The 14,239-nt window shown below is 43.1% G+C and overlaps 1 protein-coding gene across 3 annotated transcripts in view; it reads right to left on the reverse strand.

Annotated features, from left to right (window-relative positions):
* The window catches only part of LOC117402134 (NACHT, LRR and PYD domains-containing protein 12-like), a 60,279-nt gene that overhangs the window by 28,229 nt on the left and 17,811 nt on the right, over nucleotides 1-14,239 (reverse strand). For 2 of the 3 annotated variants that reach the window (XM_034910464.2, XM_059007939.1), the window contains exons 2-4: nucleotides 9,123-9,447; nucleotides 8,592-8,663; nucleotides 2,486-4,262 (exon numbers count right to left, since the gene is read on the reverse strand). In XM_034910464.2, coding sequence (XP_034766355.2) covers nucleotides 2,486-4,262; nucleotides 8,592-8,663; nucleotides 9,123-9,399 — 2,126 coding nt within the window. In that variant the 5' untranslated portion in view covers nucleotides 9,400-9,447. The remainder of the gene's footprint in view (nucleotides 1-2,485; nucleotides 4,263-8,591; nucleotides 8,664-9,122; nucleotides 9,448-14,239) is intronic. The other variant, XM_059007940.1, reaches the window with a different exon arrangement.

Raw genomic sequence — 14,239 nt, forward strand, 5'->3', positions numbered from 1 at the left:
ATATTTTGAAATTTACCTATTTTCCAGAACATTCCAGATAGATTCAGTGCTGAGTAAACTTGGAGTAACTTCTAGAACTTTCTAGAACTTTCCAGTAATATAAATAGTAGTATAAATACAGGGGCCTTAAGCCCACCAGTTCAGTTTAGTTCCAGCTGCCTAAGTGGATACATATCTGCATTTTTCTGAGATGGCATCAAGAGGCTGCAAGCATCCGGCAGACGCATTTTGCTATGTCTGCGGCCAATTTATCAAGACAAGAGCGAAAAAGTACTCTGTGGAAGCATCTGCTAAGATGTGTGAGGCCTACAAGGCATATTTCGGCATGCCTGTCGGGGATCAAGACAAACCCTGGGCACCTCATTTCATCTGCGAGCACTGCAAAAAAACTCTGGAAGGTAAGTTGGACAATTGTTGCTCGGAATTTTATGTTATAATATTTGTTAAAATGTTTAAAATTGTAAAAGTTTTTCATTTTAAAATGTTTTACAATTTTCAATGTTCTTGAAAAAATATATCATATATGAAAAATGTTGAGAGAATCTCTTACATATTAGTCATGGGTGAAATAAATGTATTTTTGTAGGATGGTACAGAGGGGAAAAGAGAGCCATGAAGTTCGCTATCCCAAGAATATGGCGGGAACCCACTGACCACTCAAGCAACTGCTACTTCTGCATGGTGGACCCTTTCAAGCGGACCGAGTTCTCTGTGGGGAGGAACAACGTCAAGTGGGAGCCACTGGTGGACCCCCGGAAGGTGCTGATGCCACCACTGCACATCAAATTGGGCCTTATGAAACAATTTGTCAGAGCTCTAGATAAGGAGTCGGCAGCCTTCAAGTACCTTCAAGACTTCTTCCCTAAGCTGTCTGAGGCAAAGGTCAAAGCCGGTGTCTTCGTCGGACCACAGATAAAGAAGATCCTGGAGTGCAATGAATTCCCCAAGAAGCTCACTAGTAAGGAGAAAGCGGCTTGGAACAGCTTTGTCGCAGTGGTTCGGGGCTTCCTGGGCAATCACACGGCCGAAAACTATGTGGAGCTGGTTGAGACTCTGGTGAAGAACTACGGCACTCAAAGTCCATATCCTTGATGCTCATCTTGATAAATTCAAGGAGAACATGGGAGCGTACTCGGAGGAGCAAGGCGAGCGCTTCCACCTGGATATACTGGACTTTGAACGCCGCTACCAAGGACAGTATAACGAGAACATGATGGGAGACTACATTTGGGGGCTGATTCGTGAAAGTGATTTACAGTATAATCGTAAATCTCAAAAAACTACTCACTTCTAAATCTTTTGTAGTCATTTTTGTATTACTTTAGTATAAATACATGTTGATTTGGATTCATATGTTGTTTTTTTCTGACTTTATGTGAACGAAAAGACACAAATTCGCCCGTTTTCTCATTGGAAATAGGTAAATTTCAAAATATCACTGTCCTGGTCACAAAAGCAAAGTTTGTGGGGAATACTAGCCATTTTCTATACTTTTGAGGCATAAGCAATTAGGAAATAACACTTACTACCCAGGAACAAAAATTGTGTTACATAGTGTTTATTATTATTTTATTTTTTTTGACACAGTTGCGTTGTGTGAAGTGCAAGTTTCAGAATGTTGGCTGTCTTAAACTCTGTGTTGTACAGTAGTTTCTGCTGTGGAGAACTGGAAAACATGGACACAGATACATCTTGGATCGGAGAGGACCGAAGGACTGAAAACTATACTGAATTGTGCCTCTTTCACGTGACCTCCTGTGTACGGCTGTGTGTTGTACCGAAATCCATTTTAGGCTTTTGTGGATTTTATTGCTATTCCTATTTTGTTATTCGTTCTTTTAGACAGAAAACAAATTCTGTTTGTGGCTTTTAGTGTTTTGTCTTTTATTGTTAAATGTTTTTTTGTACAATAACAGTAAGACTTTGTACTGGACTTTGAACAGTAAAATTGTTATGTCGTCCCGGTTTTGCTATTGTATGCATATGTTTTAGAAGTGCAAAATTGCAGCAGTGTGCTCAGCAAGTTAACAACAGAGTCATTTATTATTCAAAAATAAAATGTGTTTAATTATTAGAAAAGATTCAGTATCATCAGCCAACCAATTAAGTGTTGGTTGGTAAAAGAAACGTGATTTTGTTTGTAAAGCTGGTTAATGGTGTAGCCATCCGGCTGAGAGGTAGAGACTTGTTTAAAAGTACAGGTAGCGGTCCGTTACGAAGTTAGGATTTGGTTTGTTTTGTTTATCACTGTGTTTTCTTTTCACTTTAACAAATCAGAGTTTAACATGGAAACGATGTTGAAACCATAACTATTGTGACGTTATAATGGAATATTCAATGTTTACTTATACGTTTCATTACAATTTTGAGATTCATACTCACACTTTAGTTAAACTTTTTTGATGATCTGTTGATTTGAAAATATTTTATGGAAATATATTGCCAAATATTTAACACCTAGGTTAGAATGCACAATGATACTTACATCAGTCTTTTGTATAATCTTGCAGCTGGCATCAGTCTCAGCAGACCTTCGTCTTGCAGTGAGTGTTTGCTCAAGTCCAATGCATCCAATTCATCTTCTGACATTTGTAATACATAGGCAAGTGCTGAGTAATCTGATGGTGAAAGATTCTGCTGCAAAAGATTTCCCGAGGTCAAGGACACCTCGATATTCTTAACAAGAGAATTGTCGTTCAGTTCGCTTAAACAATGAAAGAGATTGATACTTCTTTCTGGAGAAGTTGTTTTCCTAATCATCTGTTTAATATCCTCAGTTGTCTTTTGGATGTCCTTTGATTTGTCTTGTGTTTTTAATAAAAGTCCTTTCAACAGTTCTTGGTTGGTCTTCATCCCGAGGCCCAAGAGGAACCTGAGAAAAAGATCTAGGTGACCATTTCTGCTCTTAGTAGCTTTGTTCAATGCAATCTTGTACACTTCACATAAACGTGTTCTAAATATGCCACGGAATTTCTCATTCACTGTTTTTTCCAGTGGATTGCGATTTTTGTTTTGAAATGATGCAAAAACATACAAAGCTGCAAAATATTCCTGGACTGTCAGGTGTACAAAGGAATATACAATCTTTTTAAAAATTGTTGATTTTCCTTTGAATATTTCTCTAAAAATCCCAGAGTAAACTGATGACTGTCTTATATCAATGCCACATTCTCTCAGGTCATCTTCATAAAAGATGAGATTGTTTCTTTCTAGGTTACGAAAGGCCAACTTCCCCATATTAAGAATGGCTTCTTGATTTTCTTTCAGTAGTTCTTCTATGTTTTCATTTTTCTGATTCTGTAAAGCCAGCAGAACTAGCAGGAAGTGTGTGTACACTTCTGTCAGGGTTCTGGGAATGTTCTCATTGCCATTTTCACCCAATGTGTGTCCAAGAACAGTGGCTATAATCCAACAGAAAGCAGGGACATAGCACATGACATGAACGCTCCTTAACATCCTCACATGTAAGAGGATCTTTTCTGCCAGAGTTGAATCTTTGAATTTCTTCCTGAAGTACTCTTCCTTCTGCTGATCTTCAAAGCCTTGTATCTCAGTCAACCTGCTGATGTATTGATAAGGAATGTGACTTGCTGCTACAGGCCTGGAAGTTATCCAAAGAGATGCAGAGGGAAGCAAATCTCCCTTTATAAGATTTATCAGCAAAACATCCAAGACAGTTGACTTTTTCACATCACACAACTTCCCACAGTTTGTAAAATCTAAGTGAAGTCTGCTTTCATCCAGGCCATCAAAGATGTAGAGGACTTTGGTTGAGTCAAGCGATGAAACATCCTCACACTCTTTCATGTGTGGATAAAACAGCTGAACAAGTTCCACCAGACTGATTTTTTCTTTTATCATCAAGTTCAGTTCACGGAATGGAAAAATGTATATAAAATCAAATCCACAGTTGTCATCTCCAGCTGCCCAGTCAAGAATGAACTTTTGAACAGAGAAGGTTTTTCCAATGCCAGCGATCCCCTTGGTTAGTACTGTCCTTATTCTTTTGGGACTCCTCTCACTTGGTATGAAAATGTCATTGCATTTGATGGTCAGAGCCTGTGATCTTACTTTCTTGGACTCAATCTGCCTCACTTCATGGTTGTAATCCAGCTCTCCACATTCACCCTCTGTTATGTGTAAACTGGTAAACACTTCATTGAGTAGAGGTTGCTCCCCAGGTTTAGCAATACATTCAGATACACATTCAAACTTTGTTATTAGGAAGGATTTGTGGGTGTTTTTCAGTGTTTGTAAGGCAACTGAAAACAAAAATCAAGAATCTTAATTGTATATTCATTTGAACACATGTGCCAATACTGATTGCTTGCATGGTTAAGAGACATTCCTAGAGGTATTTGGAGGTAAATCTGAAGGCAATTTAAGATGGTAGGTGTTTATGGAATTGTGTGAGTTCCACATTAGCTTGTGTGTTTGAAGCTCTGTGTTGCGCATTAGCTTGTGTGTTTGAAGCTCTGTGTTGCGCATTAGCTTGTGTGTTTGAAGCTCTGTGTTGCGCATTAGCTTGTGTGTTTGAAGCTCTGTGTTGCGCATTAGCTTGTGTGTTTGAAGCTCTGTGTTGCGCATTAGCTTGTGTGTTTGAAGCTCTGTGTTGCGCATTAGCTTGTGTGTTTGAAGCTCTGTGTTGCGCATTAGCTTGTGTGTTTGAAGCTCTGTGTTGCGCATTAGCTTGTGTGTTTGAAGCTCTGTGTTGCACATTAGCTGGTTTGTTTAGAGCTGTGCATGCTGCAAGCAAGAGGCCTTGTATAGAGCTGTGTGCCCCACCAGAGTGGGTGTGTTTAGAGCTGTGTGTGTTTCACTTTAGTTGGTGTGATTAGAGTTGTGTTCCTGTCACAAAGACGGCCAGAGTGGGTGGCGTCAGACCAGACAGGAATACACAGACAGAGACGGTGGTGATGAGGAGCTGAGTGCAATGGCTGCACTCAGCGTTTATTTAACAAATAAAAGGGTTTAACAGTACAAAAAACAGGACACGGCACTTGTAGCCAAAATAAAAAGACAGACAAAACGGACTAACACTAAACAAACGGTGCACGGAGAGACAAACAAACACGGTGAGAACAAACACTTTACGTTTACTTTTAATGATTTTAACTATCCTCTCTCTCTCACCCGTTCTCCTCTTCCGAACACCTAACCCCGACTGAGTGAAAATGTGCATCTATATATACTGTTGTGCTGGGATTCAATTACTAATTAATCATTCACTTGAATCCCAGCACGTGAATTAATTCTGTGCAACCCCGTGCTCACATATTACATTTAACCAGCACGTGAAGTGATTTGTGCTCTCCTCGTGCCTAAATACAAATCTACACTTTAAATATACGTGAAACACAGACCCGTTTATATCCCGTGTACCAATCTATACACCAACATTAACACACACACGCACGCAACATACAACACAGATCACACAAATGCACACAGGGGCGGGGCACTTTGCCACATATACCCCCCCTTGTGCGCAGCACACATGGCCTCAACGGCCACCTCCCCCCTTAAAAACCCAGCAGTCCAGAACAAAGTCTCGGGCTGGGAAGGGAGGCTTCAGTGGGCCCTTGGCTGGCAATGCTGTCAGCACCCCTGCCGGTAGTGGCACGGCTGACAGCCTGTTGGTCCCATCCTGCAGCGAAAAAGCTGCGGGGGCAGGTGGTCCCCCGACCTCCCCCTTCTTCGTAGCCGGCAGCTCCCTCCTGTGGGGCTCCGGCCACAAGAACTCCTGCAGCGAAACTGCTGCTGGGGAAAGTGGTCTCCAGACCTCGTCCCCCTTCTTCGTGGCCGGCAGCTCCCCTTTCTGGGGCTCCGGCCACCGTACTCCCTGCGGAGGTACGGGCAGCAGAGGCAGCTCCTGCTCCTCTGCTCCGGGCGGTGGCGGAGGCAGAGGCAGCTCCAGCTCCTCTGCTCCTGGCGGTGGTGGAGGCAGAGGCAGCTCCAGCTCCTCTGCTCCTGGAGGTGGTGGAGGCAGAGGCAGCTCCAGCTCCTCTGCTCCTGGCGGTGGTGGAGGCAGAGGCAGCTCCAGCTCCTCTGCTCCTGGAGGTGGTGGAGGCAGAGGCAGCTCCAGCTCCTCTGCTCCTGGCGGTGGTGGAGGCAGAGGCAGCTCCAGCTCCTCTGCTCCTGGCGGTGGTGGAGGCAGAGGCAGCTCCTGCTCCTCTGCTCCTAGTGGAGGAAGCGGTGGAGGTGGCGGAGGCAGAGGCAGCTCCTGCTCCTCTGCTCCTGGTGGTGGTGGAGGCAGAGGCAGCTCCTGCTCCTCTGCTCCTAGTGGAGGAAGCGGTGGAGGTGGCGGAGGCAGAGGCAGCTCCTCTGCTCCTGGCGGCGCTGGCTCCCTCCGCTGTGGCGGCTGGGCTGGTGCGCGCCGTGCTGCCTTCAGCAGCATGAATAGAGGCTGCTGGGGGACACCAGCCTCCTGCCCCTCTCCCCCCCAAAAATTTCCAGGGGGTTGGGCCTGTAACTCCTCCCCTTCCGGCCCTTGGGGCTGAACCAGCAGGCATTTTCCCTCTGCTGGTGGCTTGGGTCCCAGGGCTGTGGAAGCCCCGACTTGCCTCCCTTTGGGCTGTGGACGCACCGACTCCTCCCTTTTGGGCTGTGGACGCACCGACTCCTCCCTTTTGGGCTTTGGACGCACCGACTCCTCCCTTTTGGGCTGTGGACGCACCGACTCCCCCCTCTTGGGCTGTGGACGTTCGGGCTCCCCCCACTCAGGCGTAGGACGTTCGGGCTCCTCCCACTCAGGCGTAGGACGTTCGGGCTCCTCCCACTCAGGCGTAGGACGTTCGGGCTCCTCCCACTCAGGCGTAGGACGTTCGGGCTCCTCCCACTCAGGCGTAGGATGCTCAGGCTCCTCCCATTTGGGCTGTGGACGCTCAGGCTCCTCCCGCTTGGTCTGTGGACGCTCAGGCTCCTCCCCATAGCTGCGGAAGGGACAGTGGGCGAACAGGTGATCCTGGTCGCAGAGGAGGCACCCCGGCGATGGCTTGTTACATCGCCGTGGATGCCTGGCCCTTAGGCGGCACTCCTCCTCCCTGTCCTTCACCTCTTTATCCGGTTCCTCCTCCTCCTCACCTTGGAAGGGGCAGATCGCCACCGTGTGTCCGTAGACTCCACAGGCCATGCACCAGCCTTGGTCCTCGAGGCCCCCGAGGAGGTCCTCCAGGTCCCGGCAGCCGTCTCTCCAGCCTTCCATTTTCACTTTTTTTTTTTTGAAACCAGTCCTGTGGTTTTTTTTTTTTTTTTTTTTTTTTTTTTTTTTAAACACAAAACCCCCTCTCCTGGTCTGACGCTTGGAGGCGCTGTTATCCCACTTCTGACACCACGTGTCACAAAGACGGCCAGAGTGGGTGGCGTCAGACCAGACAGGAATACACAGACAGAGACGGTGGTGATGAGGAGCTGAGTGCAATGGCTGCACTCAGCGTTTATTTAACAAATAAAAGGGTTTAACAGTACAAAAAACAGGACACGGCACTTGTAGCCAAAATAAAAAGACAGACAAAACGGACTAACACTAAACAAACGGTGCACGGAGAGACAAACAAACACGGTGAGAACAAACACTTTACGTTTACTTTTAATGATTTTAACTATCCTCTCTCTCTCACCCGTTCTCCTCTTCCGAACACCTAACCCCGACTGAGTGAAAATGTGCATCTATATATACTGTTGTGCTGGGATTCAATTACTAATTAATCATTCACTTGAATCCCAGCACGTGAATTAATTCTGTGCAACCCCGTGCTCACATATTACATTTAACCAGCACGTGAAGTGATTTGTGCTCTCCTCGTGCCTAAATACAAATCTACACTTTAAATATACGTGAAACACAGACCCGTTTATATCCCGTGTACCAATCTATACACCAACATTAACACACACACGCACGCAACATACAACACAGATCACACAAATGCACACAGGGGCGGGGCACTTTGCCACAGTTCCACATAAGCTACAGTGTTTAGAGATGTGTGTGTGTGTGTGTGTGTGTGTGTGTGTGTGTGTGTGTGAGAGTGAGTGAGTGTGTGTGTATTGTGTGTGTGTGAGTGTGTGTGTGCGTGCGTGTGTGTGTGTGTGTGTGAGTGAGTGAGTGTGTGTGTGTGCGTGCGTGCGTGCGTGCGTGCGTGCGTGCGTGCGTGAGTGTGTGTGTGTGTGTGTGTGTGTGTGTGTGTGTGTGTGTGTGTGTGTGTGTGTGTGGTACGCACCACATTAGTTGCTTTATTTAGATCTCAGTATTCCAGATCTAGATAGGGGTTGTGAGGAGTGCAGTTCATTACACATTTATATTTGAAATGCTTTTCTAGTTAACCATTGCAATCCCTTGCTTCTCTACAGAGACCAAATCATAGACTGTTTTTGTATTTTACAATTGTACTTTATAATAAATGATACAATGACTCCTATAGTATAAATGAAATGCCCCTGACACAAGTGAAATTACCACGACCACTGAAACTATACAAATACTAATTCCATACTTCTGTGTTTTATGATTCAGTTTCAAATAATGACATCCCAGAATGTATGGAAGTTCAACACAACAGATATAGGAACAGTTAAGATCGAGAACTTACCTGGGAATCTGCTTCTGGTTTCTGGAGTGTCAGCAGACAAGGTCTGTGGCTTTAAATTGTCAGTTTCATTGACTGTGGATAACACAGTAAAATGGTTATTGTTTCAATGTAAACTGAATAGTAAACACAAACCTCACAGGTTAGTGTTGTGCCTGTGCTAGCGTTATAGTTAATTGTTATCAATACAAATATTTAAAACACATTGATTGAATCAGAATATAATAAGCATGGCTTATTCTTCTAACAGTAAATACACCACTGTGTGATCTTTTATTAGGATGTCTGGAAACTGTGTCGCCTATAAAATCAAACATGGCACTTGAAATAAATACACATAATAATAATTAGCTTTATTTTAATTTAAAAAAATAGGTCAGCTGCTTTTAAACTAGCTTAACTGTACAATCAATTGAACTGACACAAGGGATGCTGTTTTGATTAGTTTTCCATATGCTTCTTGAGCGTGTCAGTGTGCTCACGAATGTGTCCTTTAGACCAAGGAGAACCCCAGTTTAATAGATCTGAACTTACACTGTTGTACCACTCCCTTCAGTTTCTCAACAAGATCATTCTGATTGATGCAACCCAGGGTTTCAGCTGCAACCTCCACAGCATAACCATCACCATAGAAATCAATCATCTTGTCCACAACTTCAGTTTGTTTAGCATTTTCCAAATAGCTTTTAGGAATGTTTCTATATCCTTCTTTCAGTCGCACATGGTCCAGTTTCCATTTAAATCTTATGTATTCTTCTTCAACTAAATCATCTATTGCATCAAGGAGGAGATCCTTAGAACTTGTAGCCATTTTATACTTGCTGTTATCAGCAGTGTTTTGTGGAGAAAACTGTTACATCTGAAAAGATTTAAAAAATAAGGTTAGACATGTTTTATGACATCTTAAAACATTTCAAGAAAACAATTGGAGCATTTGGTCCCACAATATTAGATACTAAAACATGTAGGCCCAGATATTCGAAGCAATACGCAATCCCCTCGCAAAATTTGTGCCTCACAAAAATTAGTGCTTTTGCACAAAAATTGATATTTTCCAACACAGCACAAACCCAGTTGTGCAAAGTTGGAAAATAGCACTTTTTTGCTCAATTCGCAAATGTATTTTTGCTTCGCAAAACCACCTGCACATTCATTACCAATATAGCAGAAATGCACAAGAGCTACACATGAATGTGCAGAATTGGAACACTACACGACAATGGACTGTTAACAATACACTGCCAAGCAGCTATCATAGGTGTACAGTACAGTTCATACAAATATTCTTCAGACGAGTCTACACTCACATGTAACCTGCACATGGAATGCAGAATCAAAGCTCAACACACATCGGTAGCATTGGCACCCCCGAAGTTACAAGCCCACCCCCACAAATATATAAATAAGCTACTAAATGGAGAAATGAAACAATGTACCACATGACAGTGTAGGCTATTCAGCATATAACTTAATAATATAGGCCTATATTGTAGCAACTTGCTAACTGGATAAGTGTCAACATGAAGGATATTGACAAAATATCTCAAAACATCAAACTCCTCTCTTTATTTTATAGAAATGCGCCTGTCAGTCAGAATTCTGAGTAGTTCCGACCCATGCTCCTTACACTATACATAAACATATTTACAGAAGTGTGGATTGTAAAACAAACCCACAATGCTGAAAACACTATTCTATTCTGAAGCCCTGAAGACGGGAATCTCAGCATGGAGCCAGCCAAGAAAGCTGCCTGTGGATGCAGCCTGCACGTGTATCCCTTATCATACTCCTGCTGAAAGCCCCTTCCAACTGCCCCCCACTCACCACGCACCCTGCTCCTACCACACCTGTATGGCAGTCAATAGCATGGAATGCAGATTGTGGGTGTCGAAGTATGCTTCTGATATCAAGGGGGGCATGAAAAAGAAAGGGAGCCTTTGGAGGATGCAACTACAGGGACATTTTACGGAATGAGCCCTTGGGCACTGCAGCCCTTTACCAATGTTGCTGAGGGTAGGGCACTTAGCTTAGCTGTAATGGAAACATTAGGTTCACACCAGTAACAGAAGAATTTAAACAAACATTTTTAAAAGAGCAAGAAAATGAAAATACAAGAAGAAAAACACTTGGGGCACTTTTACACTTAGTTCACTTGCAAGTGATTCGAATTGTGGTTCACTCATTTTTTTCAGGTTACAGGTTCTTTTCACAGCAGAAAAATTATACCAAACTTGAGTTTCTTTTAAAATGAATTCACATTTGCTTGTTTGGTTCACTTGCAGCTTCATCCAGATTAGAGTTCTATTAGTTTCTGTGACGGTGTGGTGGTGGAATAGACGTCAGGAGTCACAGGTACAGGTGCAAACAACCTCAATACCAACAATGGTAGAGAGGCGTACTTTATTGACGGGGAACACAGTCCAAAGCAACAAAAACAGAAATCATAGGTCCCAAACAGAGCGAGTCCCTCTCGGCTCTTTGGTGCACTTTCAGTGTGGTATAAAGTGCAGGTGCTGAGGTGCTGAAGCGTCCAGTTCAGTTGTGTGGGGGGTGTGCTGGCAGTAGTGAGGCAGCTCCTTGGCGTGATAGATCACTCTGACCCCAGTGAGTGAGCCCAATGAAGCTTTCTGAATAATGTTACGTTAACATACTGAATTACACACCGCTTTGTAATTTTCCATATACTTAACGAAAAACTGACAACAATTTTTATATGTGACATTTCAAAATCCAACATAAAATACTATTACGGCTTCCGATAGGCTTTTGCAATATCGTTCTGTAGTTTCTTTGATTATATGATATTAAATAAAACATTTAAATGTAGGTGATGCAAAACTTTTGTCCATAGCTGTACCTGCGGGGCTTCGCCATGTTTCACCATGTGGAACTGCTCCCACCAAAAGAAACTCTAGATGAGCTTAGTCTGGACAACTTTCATAAAATAGCAGTTCTGAAAATAGGGACGTTTTCGGGAATTTTAGTATATAGACCATGGCTCGGACAAAATCTTGTAGCTCCTCAATAGTAGAAGATATTTGAAATCTGACATTTTATTTGAAATCCTCATTAAATGTCACATCTGCTGATGCTAATATGTCATATGCTGATCTTTTTTTTATATCTAACTTGGAAAGGGGTCGAAATTGGCCTTTTTTAAAAATAATATTTATTATTATACAGTGCCATGAAAAAGTATTTGCCCCATGTCTGATTTTCTGCATTTTTGTCATATTTTTTACACTGAATGTTATCAGATCTTGAACCAAAACTTATTAGATAAAAGGGTCCCTGAGTGAACAAATAACACAAACATTTGATACATATTTCATTTATTTAATAAAGAAAGTTATGCAACACCCAATGCCCCCGTGTGAAAAAGTAATCGCCCCCTTAGACTCAATAACTGGTTACGCCACCTTTAGCAGCAATAACTGCAACCAAACACTTCCTGTAGTTATTGATTAGTCTCTCACAGCGCCGTGGAGGAATTTTGTCCCACTCCTCCATGCAGAACTGCTTCAACTCAGTGACATTTGTGGGTTTTCGAGCATGAACTGCTCGTTTCAGGTCCTGCCACAACATCTCAATGGGGTTTAGGTCTGGACTTTGACTAGGCCATTCCAAAACTTTAAATTTCTTGTTCTTGGTTCATGGTTCCTTCAATGATGGCAAGGCGTCCAGGTCTTGATGCAGTAAAGCTTCCCCAAACCATGACACTACCACCACCATGCTTGACCGTTGGTATGAGGTTCTTACTGTGGAATGCAGTGTTTGGTTTTCGCCAGATATAACGGGGCCCATGACGGCCAAAAAGATCCACTTTTGACTTTTTTGATCTGTCCATAGAACATTGTTCCAGAACTCTTGAGGATCATTCAGGTGCTTTTTGTCAAACTTGAGACGAGCATTCATGTTCTTCTTAGTGAGCAATGGTTTCCGCCTTGCTACTCTGCCATGAATCCCATTTTTGCCCAGTGTCTTTCTGAACATGAACGCTGACCTTAGCCGAGGCAAGAGAGGCCTGCAGATCCCTGGATGTTGTTCTAGGGTTCTTTGTGATTTCCTGGACGATTTTATACCTTGCTCTTGGAGAGATTTTGGCAGGACGGCCACTCCTGGGAAGATTCACTACTGTCCCAAACTTTCTCCATTTGGACAGTATGGCTCTGACTGTGGTTCGGTGGAGCCCCAGAGCCTTAGAAATGGCTTTTTAACTCTTTCCAGACTGATAGGCATCAACAACTTTTTTCCGGAGGTCTTCAGGAATTTATTTTTTTTTGTGCCATGATGTGCCTCTAAAACCTGTGTGCTGACAACTTCACTCTGATGGTAAGGGCCAAAGTTAGTCAGATTTATATTGGGCAGAGCTGGCCCAAATCAGGCCTGGTTGTTAACCAAAGTACTCAAACAGCTGACCCAAATTATTCCTTTAATTGGGTTGAGTTAACTAGGGGGGACAATAACTTTTTCACACCTGAAGACTGCATGTTTGATTACCTTGCACACCAAACAAATGAAAGAAGCACCAAACTTTGGTGTCATTTTTTCTCTCAGACTCCCTCTATATACTACTACAACCCACTAAAAAATCTGACCAAATATAATGTGAAAAATGTGCAAAAATGCAGAAAATCAGACAGGGGGCAAATACTTTTTCACAGCACTGTATGTATGTATGCATGCATGTGTAATATACACTACCGGTGAAAAGTTTTAGAACACCCCCATTTTTCCAGTTTTTATTGAAATTTAAGCAGTTCAAGTCCAGTGAATAACCTGAAATGGTACAAAGGTAAGCGGTAAACTGCCAGAGTTTTAAAAAAAAAGTTTAGGTTACCAAAAACTGAAAAATACTGTACATTTCAGAGTTATACAAAAAGGCCTTTTTCAGGGAACAAGTAATGGGTTAAGAACTTACAGCTGTTCTGCAGCAATGGAAGTAAATTAAGCCTTGAAAGTTGATGCTAACAATTCCTACAGGTGTCCCAACTTTTGTTGATTACTTACAAACCCTCTGTCTGTATAAAAGCAGTGTTGGAACAGACTGTGTTACTACACCCTCTTAAGCATTATTTGGACAGTATTGTACTGCAGAAAGTAGTATATTGCTCTCATAATGGCGAGAAAAAGGCAATTAACAAAGGAAGACAGACAGACCATTATAACCCTTAAAAGTGTAGGTCTTTCCTTTAGAGAAATTGCAAAGGAAGCCAAGGTGTCAGTGAGTACAGTTTCCTACACCATCAAAAGGCACTTGGAAACTGGAGGAAACTGACAGGAAGAGGTCTGGCAGACCCAAAGCCACAACAGAATCAGAAGACAAGTTTCTGAGAGTCAACAGCTTGCGTGATAGGCGGCTCACAGAACAACAGCTTCAAGCACAGCTTAACACTGGTCGAAGTAAGCAAGTCTCAGTTTCAACTGTGAAGAGAAGACTTCGAGCTGCAGGTTTGACAGGTCAAGTGGCAGTAAGAAAGCCATTGCTAAGATGGCAAAATAAAAAAAGAGGCTTGCCTGGGCCATGAAGCACCGCCAGTGGACTACTGAAGACTGGAAGAAGGTCTTATGGATCGATGAATCAAAATTTGAAATCTTCGGTTCATCACGCAGGGTTTTTGTACGCCGTCGAGTAGGCGAAAGGATGGTTC

The sequence above is a fragment of the Acipenser ruthenus genome, chromosome 36, assembly GCF_902713425.1.
Source record: "Acipenser ruthenus chromosome 36, fAciRut3.2 maternal haplotype, whole genome shotgun sequence".
In the NCBI taxonomy this organism is placed as follows: domain Eukaryota; kingdom Metazoa; phylum Chordata; class Actinopteri; order Acipenseriformes; family Acipenseridae; genus Acipenser; species Acipenser ruthenus.